This window comes from Vairimorpha necatrix, chromosome 3 (genome assembly GCF_036630325.1).
Source record: "Vairimorpha necatrix chromosome 3, complete sequence".
Classification (NCBI taxonomy): Eukaryota; Fungi; Microsporidia; family Nosematidae; genus Vairimorpha; species Vairimorpha necatrix.
This window is the reverse complement of record NC_088818.1, coordinates 94,538-116,787: the sequence shown is the minus strand read 5'-3', so window position 1 is coordinate 116,787 and position 22,250 is coordinate 94,538. Positions and strand designations below refer to the sequence as shown.

General features: G+C 25.7%; 6 protein-coding genes across 6 annotated transcripts; 3 read left to right on the top strand and 3 right to left on the bottom strand.

Annotated features, from left to right (window-relative positions):
- Positions 1–997: 997 nt before the first annotated feature.
- Positions 998–1,681, top strand: VNE69_03012 (PSP1-like protein; the record flags this gene model as incomplete). The annotated part of the gene is made up of 1 exon (XM_065472864.1): positions 998–1,681. The coding sequence occupies one exon, from the start codon at positions 998–1,000 to the stop codon at positions 1,679–1,681; it is 684 nt and encodes a 227-aa protein (XP_065328936.1).
- A 314-nt stretch (positions 1,682–1,995) lies between these two features.
- VNE69_03011 (homeobox domain-containing protein 2) lies at positions 1,996–2,352 on the top strand (the record flags this gene model as incomplete). The annotated part of the gene is made up of 1 exon (XM_065472863.1): positions 1,996–2,352. The coding sequence occupies one exon, from the start codon at positions 1,996–1,998 to the stop codon at positions 2,350–2,352; it is 357 nt and encodes a 118-aa protein (XP_065328935.1).
- Positions 2,353–2,445: 93 nt separating this feature from the next.
- Positions 2,446–3,120, bottom strand: VNE69_03010 (alpha/beta hydrolase; the record flags this gene model as incomplete). Its single annotated transcript, XM_065472862.1, has 1 exon — positions 2,446–3,120. One exon carries the CDS (start codon positions 3,118–3,120, stop codon positions 2,446–2,448), a length of 675 nt encoding a protein of 224 aa, XP_065328934.1.
- Positions 3,121–5,109: 1,989 nt separating this feature from the next.
- VNE69_03009 (uncharacterized protein) lies at positions 5,110–7,053 on the bottom strand (the record flags this gene model as incomplete). The annotated part of the gene is made up of 1 exon (XM_065472861.1): positions 5,110–7,053. One exon carries the CDS (start codon positions 7,051–7,053, stop codon positions 5,110–5,112), a length of 1,944 nt encoding a protein of 647 aa, XP_065328933.1.
- Positions 7,054–11,063: 4,010 nt separating this feature from the next.
- On the bottom strand, positions 11,064–12,615 carry VNE69_03008 (uncharacterized protein; the record flags this gene model as incomplete). The annotated part of the gene is made up of 2 exons (XM_065472860.1): positions 11,064–12,189; positions 12,284–12,615. The coding sequence occupies 2 exons, from the start codon at positions 12,613–12,615 to the stop codon at positions 11,064–11,066; spliced, it is 1,458 nt and encodes a 485-aa protein (XP_065328932.1).
- A 5,720-nt stretch (positions 12,616–18,335) lies between these two features.
- Positions 18,336–19,865, top strand: VNE69_03007 (putative SP-containing membrane protein; the record flags this gene model as incomplete). The annotated part of the gene is made up of 1 exon (XM_065472859.1): positions 18,336–19,865. One exon carries the CDS (start codon positions 18,336–18,338, stop codon positions 19,863–19,865), a length of 1,530 nt encoding a protein of 509 aa, XP_065328931.1.
- Between the last annotated feature and the right edge of the window lie 2,385 nt (positions 19,866–22,250).

Below are 22,250 nucleotides of genomic sequence, written 5' to 3'. Positions count from 1 at the left end.
TATCCAGTAAAAATATAAGTTTACTTTTTTATATTCTGGTAAACATTCTAAACATTCATATACTATATCTCTACAACCACTTTGCTCACAGAAATATAAGAAAGATAATAATTTCTTACAGCTCATTATGTTTAGCTTGTTTTTATAGAAATGAATTAATTGTAAACGGTTTGTTTCATTTAATACCTTTGAGTCTTGTGTATATAAAAATCTAAGGGACTTTCCGGAGAGTCTGGGTAGTAGGTGAAACAATATATCTGAGTTCATAATATGCCTGTACAAAAAAACTATAAATACTTTAAGATGCCAATAACATATAAATGATTATTATAACCTGTAGATTTAATTAATTGGTATATTAATATTTTGGATATAAATTATTTGGTATTTTTTGATAAAAATACATTCCACAAATTTTTTATTAAATAATTTCTACCTTATAATTAATTAATTTCCCATATTTATAAAAAATTCATTAATAGGAACATTTTCTTAAATGCGTAAAACCTCTCAAAATCTGATAAATCATTGTAAATGTACCAATTATAAATTTATTGGAACATTTATTTAATATATACAAATTATTTATTAATTCTGTAATTAAATTTTGATATTGAAAAAAAAATTATTGTTTGGTTTATTCTATTAAATATTTTAAAAGCAATCCATCAGATTCATTTTATAAAAAATTGTAAAATTCATATATAATTATTATAAATTTCAAAGTGAGATCCCGAAACTATGACATAACCAAAATAAAAAATATTTTTTATATGTAAAGTAATTTAAAACATTTATAAACAAAGTGTAAAAAAATTATAAATATAAAACTAACACTTAAATATTTATAAATTCAACATTTTGTTAATTTGTACAGTATAAAACAGATGTTCTTTGTTTTTTTTGAGTCAATAATATTTTTAAGGTTACAAATCTATTGATTTGAAATAAAACACGATTCAAAATGCGTATAAAAAAAAAATATTAGAATACACATATGAAATTGTATGCCAACAACACAGTTTGGATGGAAAATGAAGATACTTGGAATGATAAAAGAATTAAATGTAAAGCTATAGGTGAACAGTTTACTGAAAAATCTAAAGAAGTAGAAATAAAAAGTGATAAATTAATAAATATAATGAAAAGTTTTATGACCGAAACTTTTTTGGTCACTAAGGTGACTTATCACATTATAGAATATAAAAGTGGCAGATTAGACATAGGCTTTGATTATATGTGTTATACAAAAGATTCATATGTAATATTAGAAGCAGACAGAGGAGAAGACTGTGGAAAAGTTTTAAGTATAGCATCAGAATGTAAATTAAGTATGATATTTGAAACTTTCAAAGAAGCAACTAGTGACATAGAAAGTAAAAGAATATTGAGATACGCTACTGATTTAGACGTACAAGAATTAAAAAGAAGAGAAATTGATGAGATAAATAGTTTAGAAAAATGTAAAGAACTTGTTTTCTTAAGTAACATAACAATGGATATTCTAAGTTGTGAATATCAGTGGGACAAGAAAAAAATAACTTTTTATTTTAAGAGTTCTAGAAGAATTGATTTCAGAGATTTGTTAAAAGATTTGTTCAAATTGTTCAAGATAAGAATATGGCTTTGTGCAGAAAATAAGTCTTTTAATGCTATACTTGCCAGATGTATAGAAAATTAAAATTAATTCTTCAAAATAATCTTAAACTGTAAATAAAACTTCTTTTATTTTTTCACTGTCATTTATATCAATTCTCATGGAATCATTAATGTCAAAAATTAATAAAAATATTAGAAATATCGTAATAAATGATTTATCTAATTTTCATTATAAAAGTCGAAAATTTGAAAAACTTATTAGTTTGTATCTTTTTTGACACGTTTCATTTTCGTCGTATTTTTTTAATATTTTGTTTATCTAATGATTCGTCATGATATCAAATTTTATAATTAATTTAAGATACTATAAAAAACATAATTTTGTCAATTGGGGTTATGAAAAACATTATCAGGAAAGAAAAAAAAGTTCAGGCAGCTTTGGGATTGTGTTTATTAAAAAATGGAACAGAAGGATTAAGCATTAATAGAAATAAGAAATCAAAAATACAATGTCGTACATTAAAAGAAGTGTTCAAACTAACAGCGTATCCTTCTTCTCAGACCAAAATAGATTTAAGTATAATGTTAAATCTAAAACTTAAAACAATAAATGTCTGGTTTCAAAATGAGAGACAAAGTGAAAAAATAGCAGTACTGGATGAAGAAAGACATAGTAAAAGAATCGTCAAAGTAGAACTTAACCCTTTGATTCTTTATAAGTTATACTGTAAAGCGAAAGTTGTGCCGGATTAAAAATTTGCATTTTTAATTTTCTTAACATTGTATTGTTTAATAAAATTTGACGTCATAACATTAAACATAGTAAAATTTTTATAAATATAAAATTTAATTATTAATGTAATTTATGATATGTTGATAAAAATGTCTATTTCTATTGGCGTTGAAATGGTTACTTCCATTTAAAAAAGCGATTTTACTATTGTTTGTTAAACTTTGCAAATGTTTACCATCCTCGTTTTTAATTAAAGTATCATTATCACTAATTAGAAAAAGTGCACTCTTTAATTCGGAGATTTTATTATTGCACCATTTATCTACTACAAAATAAGAAACAAAGTCATATTTATATAACGACTTAATTAAAGATTTATAATTTATAAATGGATTTTCTAAAATGACCTTATTGATGCCTAACTTACGGCCAATTTGAATTGCCAAACAACATCCTAGAGATTGACCAAACACGATTACTTTTTTATTTCTTTTTTGTAAATAACAAGAAATAAAACTATCAACTTCTTTCCTTATTCCCTTTTCCGAGGATATACCTCTGGAATTCAACATACCTTTTAAATTAAAACTGATGACATTACATTTAGTGTGTCTAGACATATCGTTTAAAAGAATATTATAAACTTTTCCTGATAATTTAGACCCATGACAAAATATAATATCTCTGTCAGAATTAGCATCTTTTAAAAAAATATCGATTCCATCATAATTATCATAAACGGGTATATCTACGGGATCCTTTGATTTAAAAAGTAAAAATCTGTGCATTAGAAAAAATAGAAAAATATTTAAATAGATTATATTTAAAAGAAAAAAAGACCAATTAAATATTAACTTCATGGGGTTGTGTTTAGAAAATAATATATATATACCAAACAGACTTAATTTATCAAAAAGTGAATAAAACAATCATATTTCAAATTTTTGAAAGTTGTATATTTTGTAAATTATTTTTTTTTTCACCTTACTAAAGACAAAATTTTTAGTGAAAGTTTTGTTTAAAAACCTTAACCACTTCAAATATCTCAGACAGTTTGTTTTTTAATTAAACAATCAACCTTCGCAAATTAATTAAATAGATTGAATAATTAATTATATCCACAATAATAAATACAAATTGTAAGGCAGCAATCTTCCTCCGACATAGTATTTTTTTTTAGTAATTATTGTTATCGTTCTTTTTAAGTCATTTTTTTGTTTTAATCTTTTTTCGTCCGCTTTGAAATGTTTTTGTTAATATAGTTGCACATGACACGTTCAAGATATATGACATCTGAAAAGCAGTGTTCACAGTAATTTTTTAAAATAAGTTAGTGACAAGTTATGTCAAAAGTCAATCGTTTTCATAATCTCTCATTATACCTGTCACACCAAAGCTCTTATATGAAGTAGAGCAAGTTTCAATATAAATTTGATACACCTCTCGATAGTATTGAAAATGTTTTCCTGTGCAATACAAAAAAAAACTGACAAGATAAAAATTTCCACGAAGCCGATGACCAATTTTAATACTCATGAATATAGTATTAACTGAATGTAAAATTTGTTTTTGTTTAGTAATTAAAATTCAGTATTTGATTGAAATTAGTAAAAAGGCAGATTTTCTATTATATGATTTACAAAATCATTTAACTTAACAATAATTTAATATACAACTAAAAATTGAATTTTGTGAATTTTAAATTAGTATTTTATATGTTTAACTTTTTTAACATTATAAAAGCTCTAGAACCATTAAAGAGAATGTTCAATTAATATAGACTTGTATATCATATAATATTTGTTTCAATATATTTATTTTTCACAAATGGTAATTTTTTGAAAGCCATTTTGTGTGAGTATGTGGTTAAGGCATAATCTATTTTGATTTTAATTGTTTTAAAATAATCTAAAATAATCTTTGCTTCATTCTTCAATATATTGATTCCGCTTATTCATATTTAAATAAATATTTTATGTTATCAGCGACCGTAGATAATTTATCTTTCTCTACGACGTGCAGAATGCAATTTTAAGTTCTATTTTAAAAATTATAGATTATTTTCACATTTGTTTAAATTAGTATGTAGTTGTTTTTATTTAAATTTTATAATTATATGTGTCTCAATCGAATGCACGATTTTTAATATTGTTTGTTGACAGATTGTTTGCTATTTTTCATTGTCTTAATAAGTTCTTTGAATAATGCTTTTACAACCATAAACTAAATAACCTAATATTCGATTTGATATCACTATGTGTAAGTGATAGTAAACAATATTTTGTAATGTATTATGTATTGCGTATTTTTTAACTATCACACTTGAACTTTAATTCATAATTTTAGGTATGAAACCATATAGATGTAATCATCTTTACTTGAAAAACAGAGTTTTTATATTAAGAAAACATATAGTAAATAAATTGCTAACTAAGAAAATTTTTATACAATGGGATATACGTTATTAAAAAATTTATGATCTATTTTAATATTTGCCCGGGTTTAAATAAAAACTTCTAGTTTTTTAATGTATTCTCATTCCCCAAATAAAATTATATTTTTAATACCTAAATCACGTTTACTTTAATTTTAATGGCGATTTTCCTGATATTTTAAACTTATTTTTTTACCTGGTTGTAACTTGCAGCCCTGTGTCTTAAAAATAGTAAAAAAAATTGTGATGTTTCTCAAAATCCTATCTAAATTTAGATAATAATTAAAATACCCTTGAAATTTGCATAATATTTTCTATTTATTGTGTGATTTATTTTTTTCTTTTATTGCATGAGATTTTCGTATTCTTGTGTATTTTCATTTACAAATGTTTTTATTATTCCTGCCATTTCATTTTCAAATATTTCATTATTTTCTACCACTTCATCTTCAAATTTTTCATCTTCTATTGTATTTGTAAGTAATAAAATACCTATTTTTTTATTGTTTTCTTCCACCTCATTCTCATAGAATCCTAAATTTTGAATAAGTTCTTCTTTCTTAATATCATATTTATAAACATCAGTAGTATCAATCCCTGTGAATAATGATGACAATTTATATATTTTTTTCATAACTTTTTTTTTATACTTCAAAATATTACCAATGTGAATATTTTTCATTTCATCAAAGATTCTTAGCCAATTGATACTTCCCTTCTTAATATATATACGGTATTTTATTGTTTCCTCATCATTTTTAAAAATTTTGTATTTATTAGACATGAAAGATCTAAATTTGTCTTTTAATATTTCTATTGGCTGCTCTGCACAGTTACACTTTCCTTCCTTTTCGCAATTTGAACATTTTGTGGGCATAATTATATGTTTTTGTAACATTTTTTTTGATTCTATAAGTTCACCAATCACTTTGAAAGTTTTAAATATTGGTTCTAACTCAACATTGTAATTTATATACCTTTCTGTTTCAATTAATAAACAAACTTTAACTAAATAAAAACTTCTGTCAATATCATCAGATAACTTTTTCAATAAATTTTTTGCGATCATTATTTTTTTAAGTTCATTATCTTTTTGTTCTATTATGATTTTTAAATCATCTTCATTCATTATTTTCAAAAAAAACAAGAGATGTATAAATATTAGATATAATCCCGTTCCCGGCTTATTAAGAATATTCATTATTAAAAATTCTAGTTTTTTGTTAAACTTCAATATTCTATAAAAAAAATCAACTGCTCTACCTTGATCCAGTTTTTTTATCACTAAGATACTTTCTATTATTTCTTTTATTTCAGTGTAGGATTCTTCGTTTATATATGTTTTATTGTTGAGATGTTTAAATTTTTTTTTCGAATAGTAAAAGGCAATGTTTTCATCTTCAAATATTATTTTTTCATATTTTATTCGTATTTTGAAATATGAACTTATATTTACGACAGAAATTGGAGTACATTTCAATGGAATAGATTCTATCACTGAATTCAGCAAATTGTTTTCACAGCTATTGTATAATATAAGTAGCTGTCTAAGAATTTCTCTGTCAAAAATACTTTTAAATTTAATATTTATGTCATCAAATGAATATAAATTTTCAACATCAAGATCTTTAGTATTCAATTCAAAAAAGTAACAATAATTTAATACATCAATTCTAAGTCTTATATAGTAAGTATTTTCATTATAATTTGTTGAATATTCTGCTTCCGGATTGCAACTTAAAATTTTTTTGTTGCTTAAACTTGGCCCTGTTCTATTATAAATCATTTTATATAAAAGACAATCTTTATCACAAATAATTTCAAAAAAAATCTCATCAATTATTTTATTTTCTCGCCTTTCACAATTTTTATGCTTCATATTTTCTATAATTTTTTTCATAATTGGATAACGCTTTACATCTAATGAGTTATATACTAATATATTAGCATCATGTATTGAGTATTCGTCATTTATAATATTAGGAATGTTCATAATATTCTCTTCAATTTCAGAAACAATTTGATTTATAGTTTTGTTTTCATAAGTTACATTGAAAAATACATTTTTCAGATAGCTTCTACTGGTTATACCCCCCTCTATTTCACACACTATAGCTTTATCAAATTCAGAGAGATATAAATCAATTCTAGCGTAAGTTTTATTAGAATTGTAAATGAGATATTCTTTCTTCTTTATTTTTTCTATTAAGTTGTTTCTTATTTTATGGTAAGCTTTTTTATTGGTTTGCACTAATATAGTTGTCAAAAAAAATATAAGAGTATTCATTTGGGGTAAAAATTGCAAAAAATTTTATAAAAAAACAAATAACCTTAGTAATGTATTATCAATAATATTAGTTGATATATAGACGTCTTCTAATTTTGAAGGGGAAGACATTTCATTGAGACATAACTGCTTTACGTTTGCCATATAAAAGACTATTTAATGTCCCCAAGCTCTGCCAGGATTTTTAAATTTTATTTTATTGTTATTACAATTTTAATTAATGTCGAAAAAAACAAATAGTGCTAAGATTGACATTTGGTCAGAATGGCGTCATTATACTCTGCTATCTTTAATAGAATTTTAAAACATTTACTTATCCTACCGATCAACAACATGTTATGTTTAATCATTGATGAAGTTAAAATAAAAATTCATAACTTATAAAAATTATTGCGACAGGCAAATATGTTAAAAACTAAATTATTAAGTTAAATTTTAATAAAAATTTTACAATATGAATAACCAAAGAATGTTATTAATTTTCTACCCTTTTATTAAAAAGGAGAACTAAAGGAAATTGTTAACAGAAATAAAAATATATATTAATTTGTTTATATAGCTTTAACGACAATTTTAAACACATTCTACAATTTATATATAAATATGCTGACAAAAAATAATATGGGCTTAGCCCATTAAACTTTAATTTTAATAAAAGATGATAAAACTTAAAAAATACTTTTGCTACAATATCGATACATCATTTTAATCTGCCATGTTTAGATAATTAAATTGTGTTAAATGTAATGGCTTTCCACTGACATAACAAGTTAAAGTGAGAGTATAATTTAAAAATAAATAACTAAATACTTTAAGGGATATTTTTATATATGGAAATTTCTACTTTCAATTATTAAAATAGACAAGCAGAATAATATATAAGTAACATAATTGTGCAAATATATGTAAATTATATATTATGTACTTCAAAATTAGATTTAATTATTGCTAATTAATTATAAAGATCATATTCGATCTGTTCTAAATATTCAACGAGCAACAAATCATCTATAAACATTATATTATTTCAGCAAACCATAGATCGAATAAAAAATTAATAAAAGGATTAGAATAAAATCTTAAAAAACTTTTTTGTAAGATATTATTTGTTGAAAATTAAATAGACTGCAAAAAAGTTTAGTGTTGTAAAAACAAACGTGTTAAGTGAAACAAATTTTTATAGTTTTATGTCAATCCATTTATTAGGCTATTGCAATTTTTCATCGAACAATAATCATATATGTTAGAAATCAAAGACATTTGGACGCATCAAGATTAAATTAATCTCAGGTCTGTATAAAACAATAAACGTGCCTTGAAAAAAAGATGCGTATTTTATATCCACTGATACACTTTGTGTAACAAAAGAATAGACGCATCTCGTTGCGATTTGATAAACACGTTTTTAATGAATTTTCTAGATACACGGAACATATAAGTTTTCAGTTCTAATTATTAAATGCATTTTTGTTTTTAATAATGACTAATTAAACATATGAGATACAAATTTTCTCTTTAGAAAAAAATAGGGTTTACATTCGTTTTCAAATTGTTTAAATTTAAGAATTGAGGCTTAAAATAATTACGTACATATTGCTAACATTCGATAATACGTCATTGTTAAAAATATAAATGTATAGGAACATATAAAAATACATATCTTTAAATAAGTAACCAACAAAGAGCGGGGGTTTATTACTTCAATATAAATTTATAAAAAAAATTGTTTTAAGGAACAAATTATGATAAGCAAGTTCATGATAGTCAATAGATAATATATAAGTACAATGTTGAGAATTTAGTCAAACTTTAAATAAAAAATAATATTCATTAGAATTCAAAAAAGTTGCATGTACAACTATATCATTTGAAATCGGAGCATAAATGACTCAACACGAATGAATAAACTTAAGATAAAAACTACAAAATGAAAATTCTAAGATAAATATATAGTCTGTACAGACAAAAGTAATTTTACCAAAATAAGGCTAGTACAATGTCACTTAAGTTGTTTGTTCATATTCCATACGATTTAGAATAATTAGATGATTTTTGTAATGTAGTAGTACAAGTTTAGAGAAAAATATATTTTTTTGCAGTCATAAGTCTCAAATTTAATACGTATTCTCTTCTTTATTATATCTCCTCGGATCGTAATTTGGTCTAAAAGTAGAACTACAATTAGAAGTATATCGAAATAATAAAGGAAAATCTAAATGTTTATAAACAGGACTTGGGTGAAAAAAGCGATCCTTACAACTTCAGATATGTCCTGTCTATTAAGCCCCCTAAATGAAAATAAAAAAGCTATGTACAACAAACTCATGTCGTTTATTATCGCGCGTATCAATAGAAAATTTCATATATAAAACCTTCGACCACCCTGTTAATAATTAAATATCTACTAATAGACTATCTCAATTTTTTATTGATAACACGAGCTTGATTATAAATAGGAGTCACTTCTAAGTATAGATCAGTACATTAGAATAATCAAAAATAATAAAGCAAAATAGATAAATTTAAATTTTTTTTTGTAAACATTATTTTAAATGTTTGACACAAAACATAGTACAAGAAAAACTAAAAAGTACGATATCTTAGCAAATGAATTGGGCCTAATGTACAAATATAAACTTCAATTATACCATACCCCATGGGATGGGCGGAACTATGACAACGTACCACAGCAATTATGTTAATACCATCTAGCTATCTACTAGTACCAAAGCTTAGTTCTAAATGAGAATTATATAGAAGACACTGGAGAGCATCTCTTTCGAACACCGGCAGGGGCACACTTAAGGAGGGTCTGGGACTAAGAACATAGTTGAGGTGGCTAAAAGGTGGTGTGACCAGGTAGAATATATTTCAGTGGGGGTAAAATGAAGGAAATTTGACAAACAAAAGCTTCAATAAATTAAATATAATAAGTTTTTGACTAAATCACACTTTATGGAGCTGCTTCTTAATAATTTTGTTCTATAAAATATTCCATCTTTGATTGTTGATCTCCGCGGAAGAGTGCACACTATGCAATTATCCAAGGCCAGCCTTCCCCAGAACTCGAAAACTCTTAAAAAACACTATTTATGTTTACATGTTGTCTATTTACTAAAAGGTGTCACGAGGAACTTAGCTTAAAATCAGCTAGTAAAGACTAAAGGATTGTTTTTGAATAATATAGACAGAAAACAACAAATTGTATTTAGACTAATAATTTAGACAATGACCTTGAAAAAATTATATAAAGACCCGTTCTAAATTATATGTGGTTTTAATACAGTTGCTGTAAACTATTACATATCTCTGTGTGGCGTTTCATATAAATCTATTGCTTTTTATGATGATTTAATTTTTTTCTCATACTATCTATTAAATTCATAGAAATATTTAAAAAAAAGAACGTAATTTATAAAAGAACGAAAATTTTACATGCACAAATAACAGCTAATAACATTATGGGTCGATATAAATATAAAAAACAAGAAAATTGATATGTATGTAATCCTCTTCATAACAAATAAGACCGACCACATGTAAATTTGATCTTTTACTTTGGATTTATATCTTTAAGATTAATTTGTAACCAATGACTGATAATTAAGGTGCAATAAATTGTTATGTGATGGCGTAAAAATTAAAAGTCTAATTTCTTTGACGAAAGCTTTCTGATTTACTTACTAAGGCCATTCTAAAATAGCAGCCAGAATCATATCGTAAAAAAGCACGAGATTAGAAATTACTATAGCTATAAATATTCTATGAATGTATTCAGTTTTACTATATTGTCAATGACTAAAAAATATATTCATATAAAATATGATCAGAGAAAACCAAATGAATGTGTATGAAAGCTTCAACGTACAATACATAACCAATTTTATGTTTTAAATGTAAAAAAGCGCAAATCGAATTCATTTTTTTTATCACATATAGCAACCATTAAAAATATAGCTACAAAAAAACAATGCATAAAAATAGGTAAATGGTTAAGTGTAGATTATAATTTAATCATTTTTTTTCATTTTTGATAATAAGTTTTGACGCAATTTTTTCAAAAAATGAAAATCAACAAATTTGTTTGCTTGGATCTCCATTTTTTCTATGTTATCATCATCCATTTGAAGTAAAAAAAATGCATCGCAGATATTATCAAAGGTCTTTTTAGCATATTTTGATAAAATTTCACAATGATGAGATATTGTTGTAAATACTTCAAATAGATTATCTGTCCCGCCCATGCCGCTAGAGTCTTCATTTTGTACGCATATATCTGAGATACACTTCAATTCTCTAAATAATTCAATTTGAGTTTTTTCTTTGGAATAAATAATATTGTCTGTTTCTAAAAACAAACAAATTTTTATAAGATATGAACGCACATCATCTTCGCATTGTAGAATTTTAAGAACTGCTGCCAGTATTTTACCATTTATTATATTTTTTTGTACTGTAGTAATTAATGACTTTTTTTCAGTCAATATTTTAAAATTGCACATATTAATTATCTTAATTTCAACACAGAGCCGACTGAATATAATATTTACTGCTGAACCTGATTTTTTTAAAATTCTCTCAAGGACAAATTCAACTAGACAATGCCCTTCTATTAGTTTATAAAATAACATAATTTCTTTATCGTTTTTTTGAGTTATATTTATCCATAGTTTTTTAATTCTAGTTAACTCTTTTGAAGTTTTTTCACAAATACTAATATTATTCTTGAAATTTATTAAAAGACAACAAGTCTTAGGATTGTCATGTTTAGATATTTTTTCATCTTCTAAAGTATCTATATTAAAAAATATAAAGTTGGTATCAATTATACTACTGTTATTATTTGTATTATTGTTCAAAGGAAAATAATACATTTCTATAAAGTCATGAAAATCATATAAATTCAGTGAATGTTCAATAATCGGCTTATTGCAATTTTCTTCTTTAAAATATTTATATAAATATATTTCATGAAGTTTCTGAGGTTCAAGTTTGTTTAAATTTATGGTAAAATAATGACGTAGATTTTTATTCTGAATATAAAATTTGATATAAAATGTCTCATTACATTGTACCCACTTTATTTCTTTATCATTTTTTTGATCGAAGTCTGAAAATATATAATTATATTCGGGACTGTTTTTTTTCTATTATCATCTCGTATCTGCTTTTATTTTTTTTATATTGCTTTTTATTCTTCTGTTTCAACTTTCTGAGAAAAAAATTATACTGAGTACTATCAGTATTATCATACACTAGTATTCTTGAATTATCTTTTTTTCTGTTTGAAGAAAAACAGATGTTTTTAAGTCGATTTTCAAAGTTTAAAGATTTTATTGATAATTTTTTTTCTTTATTAAAAGAGAAATTTTCATCTACATAAAAAATTACTTCTTCGTTCTTTTCATTATAACTAACGTACTCTATTAAATATTTGTCATTTTTGTTTATGGTTGTATAATTTATATTATGTATATCATTATTTAAAATTTTTTCTAGTCGTTTTAGTATGTGTTCATTACTTTGTACAAATAAAATTTGTAGGAAAACTTTTCTGTTCATCAATAAGAGAGGGGTATGAATTTCTAAATAATTAGTAAACTATTTAAATCATCGTTTAAAAATGTCTCTAGCGTAAGTTATAATCAGAAATTCGTTATTGTTCGACAACTTTATTTCTGGGATGATTTTAAAAAGTTAATATTTAATTTACGTCCTCTAAATATATGATTAAAGTTTTAATATGTTAAAATAAAATAGAACTGACGTATGTAATTCAAGTTATTTATGAACACAATTACTTTAGGTTATAATTTTTTTAATATATATGTTTAAAAACTGAAAAATTAATATGATACGTCAATTCTGTATTGTATTAAAAACGAGCTACGATCATTTTATCGCTAAACTAAATCAACGTACTAAAATTTACTTACAAAAAAAACTCATTTAAAACTGAATTGTTTATAAAATTTGATATAAATCTTGTTTCTTATATTATGGAGCAAAAATAAAAAACAATCAAAGACAGAGACAACGTTATCTAAACACTCGGTATAAAAGCTTTAGGCATTATAATTTCAGTATTACAACATTATACACTTTTTAATACATATTTTAACTACTAAAAATGCACAATATTTTTTATTAGTTTTTTACGATATCAAATGAATAAAATATTTTTATTAGGGCTGGAGCTTTTGTAATAAATTTCCAGCTTTAAACAGTTTTTTTTGTTTTGTAGATATTTCAAAATAAAATAAATCTGACTTGTTTAGCTCATTAAAATTTTCTCCTTAATAAAACTGGTGTTATTGGTATTTACAATATGTAAGATTGATCAATTAATGAAGAAATTATTAAAAAAATGCATAACATGACGAACATAAAAGAAATTGGTATAAGAAGTGAGCCTGGAATTTATATAAAATGGCCGAATAATGGAGCATGATGATAATGTAAGAAGAGTAATGTAAAAGCAGGTTTTAAAACAAGCGAGCATTATAATACAGTATCTGATAATAGAAAAATATATTGTCTATTTTAAAACTTGGAATAATAACTGATGAAATTGGGAAGTTGGTTGTTGTTGACAAAATGAAGAGATGTAAGAAAAAATTAAAACGGACATTGGATTGATAAAATAAAATGAAATAAATGAAATTTAAGGAATATTGTTTGGAAGAGTATGAGTACAGAAAGAAATTTCCGAAACAAAAGAAGAGAAATGTTGCTTTGATGGGTCTGAATTGGAGATATCATCAAAGGTTGGATTTGTGTAAATAAAAAAACAATAGAACAATGATGACAAAATTCTTTAGAATTTTGGTAATTGTAATACTGTTTATGTCTAACAACACTAAATATTAGAAAAAACATAAAAATTATACTTTTGTATTAAAAGGAAAGTATTTAGAGATATAAGAAAAGAGCAAGAAAAAATAAAATGCTTGACGGAAGAAAAATGTTTAAAAATAACAATTAAGTATGAAGTTGTAAAGAGCGGACAAAATTCTTTATTAATACACGAAAAAATTAGACGAGCGTTTAAGACTATTAAAACTACGGGGCGATACAGAAATTCAAAGGGCAAGTTGAAATGTATCATAATAGCTTTAAAAAAACCATCTAGGAAAATAAGATTAGTTTGCAATATAATGTGCTTGTATAAATAAGTTTAAAAACTTTCATATGAATGACTAGAAACAGCACATTATTATTGCCTTAAAAGTTAAACTATTTACAGTTTTATATTGAATGAAAGGCTTCTCTCATGTAAAAATTGAGCAGCGTCATAAACATAAGACTGCCTTTTCGGTAAAAATCAGTGTATGTGGAGGGGAAAGCATAAAAATATGATAAAAACTCATATTAGATTACGCAAAGATCGTTAGGAGACAAAATAAAATCTAAGAAGCAACTATGTTGATGTTTACATTGATGTTTTAGGATAAATGCTCAAGATTGCAATATAGAAGGTATTTTTTATTAATTAGTTCAAAAATTTATAGAAAGTGGACTGAAAATAAACACAAAAAAGCACAATTCAAATAAGAAAAATTTAAACTATTGGGAGTTAATTTTTGGATAGAGTATTTAATTAAATAAAATTTTGAAACATAAGGAAAAGTCAGAATGACGCAAGAGAACCTGCAAAAACTTTGAGGCAGATAGATTTGGTTAGAATTTTATCATAATTACCCATTCAAGACAGCACGATCTACAAAACACTAAAAAGTGATGTAAATTGAATATGGTTCGAAGATAGTGAAAGTACATTTTTAGATAGCAAGTGGGGAAAAAGAAGAGAAAACAACAAAAAAATTGTAGATAGCAAGAAAATATTAAGACCAAGAACAGACGCATGTGATACAGGGATTAGAGCTATATATGGCAAGAAGACACGAAGGAAAGTGTATACTTACAATGACCATCAAATATGCTTGTACCAACAGAAAAGGGTACACAAATAGTGTAATTTAGACGCTAGTTTATTTTGATAAAAAAAATCGAGACCGATAAACGTAGTATAAGGTTTCTTCTAACAATAACGATAGAACTTAAAGCACTATCTGAAATTAGGAACAGCCCCTTTTACAAATATCATTTATTATCATGAAAAAATTCATACAAGAATTTGGCTTTACAATCGAATAACAAAGGAAAATAATTATTAATGTAATCGTTTTAGCAGATAATTTAAATACATAAAGGGATCGAAAAAGAAAAAAATAGTAAAAAAGATTTAATATCAAATAAAAGCAATAGAGACTAAACACACTGTTCATAAAAATTAGAATATGATAATTCTTAGATCAAGAAAAAAAAAGAAATCTTTCATAAACAACCAAGACGAGTTGTAATATACAGATCAGAAATAATTTAGCACCGCAGTATCAAAGGAAAACATTTAACATTTAGTAAAAATGATACTAACAATATATGAAGGACCAGGTAACAAAAACATCTAAGAAACCTCGAATTATGTAACGTGTCAATAAAAAAAAGATGAAACAGAAGGTTAAAATTTTGTGTCAACGATCAAGAAATTAACGAAGATCTTTGACAGAATGGGTGCTTCTCTGCTATATGGTTTCAAAAATAGGTGCTGCAAAACATAAAAAACAAAATTTTAATATTTTTATTTTGAAAAAGACCTTTCAAATGACAAAATTAAATTTATATGATTTTAGACATCTAATGTTTTCAAGACTTTGCAAGTGTAAAGATTACATTATAGAGAGTGGGATTTTTGTCTTACAAAATAACGTGGATATTGTGATTATGATGTAGCGAAACTTGTGATATTTGCGTAAAAAAGAAAAGATAGATTATTTGTAGTAATCGAAACGAGATTTTAAAGCAAAGAACAGCTTTATACTTGTCATTGAGTAATCATTTAAAATTTATCTTTTGTTATGTTCTTGATCCTTTGTAACAGAGATTATAGATTGATTATAAATTTACGTGCGTGTCAAATGACTCAGTTTTAATAATTAAGCTTGAGATTGGGGAATATATTTGAAGATATTAAAAAAAGTATGCAAAATAGGTGGACCTGGAGTTCAAGTACATATGATGAAACTGTATTGTGGAGAAGGGAAACTACAGAGTTCCATCTAAAACTGAACATAAAGCTAAAGATACGGTATGGACTTTAAGTTAATTTAAAGCACTATAAAAATAATTTTTATATCGTACAAGTTCTGGTTGGAAACATAATACTCCATAAAAATAATAGGTGATAAACCTTTATCATGATCTGTGGTACCCTCTATTGAGGGAGCCAAACGAAAATATTGCTCCAACGGGGAGCGGATGTAAATTTATTTTTTAAATGGTTTATTAACGGTAGAACTCATCTTTGTGGTTCCCATGTTGCCTTTGTTGTTGTTATAATTATTCTTGTTCATTTTAATTTTTGTAGTGCCCTTCTTTACATATTTTTTATTTATAAAAAATATTTTTCTAGAAAATTCATTTTTGTTAAATATTATAATAACAAAAAAAAAGAAATGTAACAATTAAGTGGTAGGATACCACAGGCCATTCTTTCTTCTGACTGCCATCCTAGTTATCTCTCAATTGCAACAAATCTTAATCTTATACATAATACTGTAAATCTTGATAGAATTAGATAATGAAGGGGGATTTTACACAGATGACATTTAAAATTTTAGTTCTGGTATGAAGTGAGAAATGACTAAACAGGACGGAGTAAAACATGTTAATATCGATTCATGGCTCGAAAAATTTACTTTTAGAAAAAAATACAAATATTTTATTAAGATTAAGGAAATGGTTGTTTTAATTGACTTATTTCATTTTTTGGGACCGTAAAACAGAGGAGCTCCACAAAATGAATCGGTCAAAGAGAAAAGATTTTCTATCAGAACTACTTAAAATGGCGGGCGTGGGACGCTTAGTATTCAAAAGAGGATGCAAACGTCTTTTCTTTAAGAAAATTTTTTAATGTAGGTAGAGAATGATGGATACCCAGAAGAATATATTATGGATATGGCAAGGAATTTATTTAAGACAAATTTGCATATAATTCGCAAGAGAACAAGATTATGCTAAAAAGGTCTGTTTAGGTCCCATATTAGTAACGGAAGAAAACAGAGGCAAAAAAACAATAGAGAAAAAATGACTAAACAAATGGAAATAAACTTTAAGAAAAACATTGAACATTCTATAAGTATAACATTATACATCAATAGAAGAATGGAAAGAGCAGGAATTATAGGTCTTACTAACAAATAATTAAATGACGAGACTATAAAGAGATTTAAACAAGAGTATACCGAAATTTTTGAGATAGACAAGAAGGTAAAAATAACGAAATGAGAAAAGGGGTGAGATAAAAACCAAGATGGATGATTTTTAGCGTAAACAAAATTTAGAAAATTATAAGAATAATTTATGTTTAAAGTATAGCAGAAAGTACACCAAGAAAGGACATTATGCTAAAAAACCTAGAAATGGAAGTAGAAACATGTTAGCCCAAACTATACGGAAGTAAAGCAATGTTTTATTAACCCCTTATTTAGTTAATGCGAAGTAATAAGTGATAATTTGCTAAAATAAAATGTCGATAATCGTACAAATAGTTGAGTGAAAGTGTTTTCATTTATTTATGTAGCATTTTTATCCTTTTTTCACGTTTGTTCTTTTCCTTAAATGCGTTTTACACTATTCTAAAAATTCAAAATCCATCTTTTAAATTTTTTCATATAAAATTAAAATGCTGCAAAAAAATAAAATCTATGTTTAAAGAGAAAATTATAGTTAGATTATAAGAAAGTTGTAAATTTTGATTTCTTTAATATATAAAACTTATTATTTTATAACGCCCGAATTTTTATCAGTTAATTATTACAAAACCATCGACTTAATGATATTTGAAATTTATTTATCTTACGACATTTCTTCCGACATCGTAAGTTTTTGGTATTTGATGCTTTAATTTTTTTCTTAGGGAGCACAAAATAAATGAATAATATATCAATTAATAATATATATCGATGATGAATGAATGACAAAGCAAAATATAAATTCGTGATATTTTATTTTTTCTAAAAATAAACATAATGATGTAAACTTTTTCGATATCTTTTATTTAGACACTTATAAAAAAAAAATCATCAAACAATTGTTCGTTTATACAACATTATATGAAATTAAACACCTTTTACAAGTTACTAATAAATTTAATTTATTTTTTTTGTTTGGCGCTACTAATTATTTGTTTATATGACAGAAAATTAACCCCAGAAAAAAAAATGAATTCACCAGTCTATTATTTTAATTTGTTAGTATTTTTCATTGTTAAAATAAAAACAAGTATCCACGATACAGCCGTAATAAGAGAAATTCTTAATTACGATACTAATGAATGCTATCTGAAAATAAACAGTAAAACAGGCAAAAATTATTCCTTAACTATCATCAAGGAATTTGGGATCTTTGTATGGGAAGCGTTAACTAGAAATGTGTTTTTTGTTAGTAAACTTAAAAAGTACTATTCATTATCAAAATTTAATGAAAGAAACGAGATTTATAAAAAATATTATTTGAAGAAATTAATTTATTACTTAAATGGATCTTCAGAAGATTACATAATTTATAATAAGATAAGTGAGTCAGAAAATGATTTTTTGGACATAGTTGTTCGTAAAACTTCTGAAATTTTCTACTCATTTCGTTTATGCCACAAAGACAAACTCGATAATTCAGATTCTCTATTACAGATCATGAGGGAGATAATTGATAAGGGGATTTGTATTGAAACTAATAGTATAGATAATAGACTTTATATTTATGAAAAGTGGTGCATTGGGTTTTTATCTTATTATAATAGATGTTTAAACGAAGAGTTCAAACAAAGGATTGTTGATTTTGCAGAGGAAAATAAAAATCATATAAGCAAATCTGATTGCATTGATAGTAATTATGATTTTAAGCATTTTAAATTTACAAATAAAACTACTTTTATGGACCTTTGTGATGCTTTCAATATTACTGATTTTAATAATAAATCGAATATTGCTTCTGTTAATAATAATAATGATACTACTGAATATGAAATTAACGTCTATACCACTGTTAATTATGATAAAAATACTACTCAATTTAACAACATGTTGTCAAATGATGTTTCAAATACTACTATACAAAGTTTTTTTAATGGTACTTATTTAAGTAATGAATTGGAAACTTCAACATCTACTAAAAATTATGATAACACTGGCCCATTTACTACTTTAGAAACTAATTCTGTTATTAATGATGCCAATACAAGTACTTTTATTGTTAATCCGATATATAATACATCATTTGACAATAATAATACAATTATTTTTAGAAACAATACACAGACGTCGACTTTAAATTATTATTCTATTACAAATACTGTAGAAGACATTTCTAATATTTCTTCAGTGTCTAATGATATAAAAACGACTACTTTCAAAAAAATTTTTTTTACTACAGAGTCAAGCATTAATTTTGGTACAACAAAATTAAATGAGACTTTTAATACTAGTGTTTTGACCAATACTATAAATGATACTGTTATTGATAGAAACTTAAGTACTATCACACCAAATAGTAGCTATAATAAAACTCAACAGGCAAATATTTCGTTTATCGAAAATCACTTTGTTAAGATTTCGGGATTTTTGGTTATGTTGGGTATTATTGTATTTTTTATTGTGTACATGAAAATTTGCAAAAGAAAGATTGTTACAAAGACGAAAGAAGAAGAAATTTTTGAACTGGACGATGATTGGTCATATATCAGAACAAAATAAAACTTTATTTTAAATAATTTTCTTATATTCTATTATATATTAGAAGATTTATAAATTAGAAAAATTTATAACCAGAAAAATTTTTAATACAATTAATAATATATAGACGTTTCTAACAAAAAATCTAAAGATTTCACGCTTTAAAATTGTGGATACCTAAGTTTTTGCTTTTTAAAATTACAATTTTTGAATGAAGGATTAAAGGAGATATTATTATATTATGTTATAATCAGTAATAATATTAAACCCCAATTATGTTAAGCACTTATATGGGGGCGATACCTAAAGAAGAGTTCACAAGAGAGGACTGTGGCCAAGTGGTCAGAAAGATGTTGCAGGAGTTAGAGCGTATATTGTATGAATTGGATTTGAGAGATGTAGATAGAGTGAAATGGAAGAGTGAGCTGTTCAAGTTGGCTTCGATGGATTTAAAAGATTTTATTGTGGGAAATATCAAAAAGGAAGAAAATATTGAAGGAATAAGGAAGAAGCTATTGTTAAGGATTAAAGAAGTAGAGGAAAAAGAAAAGATATATGAGGAAATGAGAAAAATTATTTCTAGGTCTATAAATGAAGAAATTAGTAGAGAACAACCAAGACAAAAATCGAGAGTACCGAGATGCTTCTATTGTGATAGACAAGGGCATAGGGTGTTTGAATGCAGACTGAAGATTAATAGAGATAATTATTATAAAAAGAATAACAAGGATAACAGTTGCAAAATGGAAGTAGGTAGTGAATCAGAGTCAAGTCAGGAGCGAGATTTTAGAAGATCAAAAAGAGGACTTAGAGTCAAATTTGAGAAAAATCAAAAAGAATATGCCGTTAAAGAGGAGAGTAAGAGAATCAGATTAAATTTAGATAAGTATGCTAAGAGTTTTAGAGAGGTTTTTAAGTTAGGAAAAGAGGAGATAAAATATTGTAAACTGGAAAAATGTAAAATTAATACTGAAGCGGGTATGAAGGTATTTAAAAAGGGACAAATGGTTCCGCAGGCGTTGATAAAAGATACAGAGCTACATCTAGAAGATTTATTAAAAAGGAAAGTGATAAGAGAGTCAAATTCAAGTTGGAGGAATCCTATAAGGTCAATCAGAAAGCCAAATGGTGAGATAAGACTGGTTAGTAATTTGATGGCATTGAACGATATTGTACAAAAGGACGAGTATAGATTGTCTAACATAAGAGATGTTGTAAGAGCTACACAAGGTGCAAAATATATGACGGTTTTCGACTTAAAAGAGGCCTTCTATAGTATTGAGATAGAGGAGGAGGATAAACATAAGACGGCGTTTGATTTTAATGGCAAGGTTTATGAATGGAACTCTATGGTTATGGGATATAAGAATAGCCCGCAGATATTGCAGAGAATTATGGATAGGATTTTTAGAGATATGAAAGGCAAAGGAGTAGAGGTGTATATGGACGATATTGTGTTGTACAGCCGAACGATAGGAGAACACGAGCAATTAGTGAAAAGGGTATTAAATAGACTGAAGGAAAACAATTTGAAGCTGAATGCAAATAAAGTTCAGTTTTGTCAACGGGAAGTTAAATTATTGGGAGTCACTTTAAATGGAGAAGATATAATACCGTCAGAGATAAAGAAAAATGAAGCCCTAGAGTTTCCGATACCAACATGCGTGTCAGATGTAAGAAGATTTTTAGGAATGACGGGTTGGTTCAGAGATTTTATTAAGAATTACGCTGGATTGACAGTTAGGTTGACAGATAGTTTAAAAGGGAAGAATGATAATTGGAAGTGGACGGATGATATGAAAAACGAGTTTAATAATTTAAAAGAAGTATTGAAAGGCCTAGGAAAGCTGCAAATAGCAGACTATGATAAAGAATTTTTGTTGAGGACTGACGCTAGTAATGTAGGCATGGGCGCAGTACTGTTACAGAAAAATAATCAAGGAGAATGGGTGCCAGTACAGTGGGCGTCTAAGAAGTTTACCGTTACGGAAGTTAATTATGGTATATCAGAAAAAGAAATGTACGCAGTTTTTTGGGGCGTTAAAAAGTTTGAATATGAATTAAGAGGTAGGAAATTTAGAATAGAAACTGATCATAAAGCGTTGGGCGAAATAAGAAACAAGCCCGACTTTAAGAATGCTAGAATTAATAGATGGGTCGAGAAGATTCAGGAATTTGATTTCGTGATAGAATATAGAACTCCAGAAAATATGGTCGTAGCCGATGCGCTAAGTAGGGTATATACAAAAGAAAAAGATGCAAAGAAAAAGAGAAATGAAACACGCCGTGATAGACAAAAAGAAGGGAAAAGAAATAAGCATGTAAAAATTGTAGAAGGTAAAGAATACTGGGTATTTGATAGTGGTAGAGAAGGCGAGATGCCTTTGGAACAAGACAGAGAGAGAT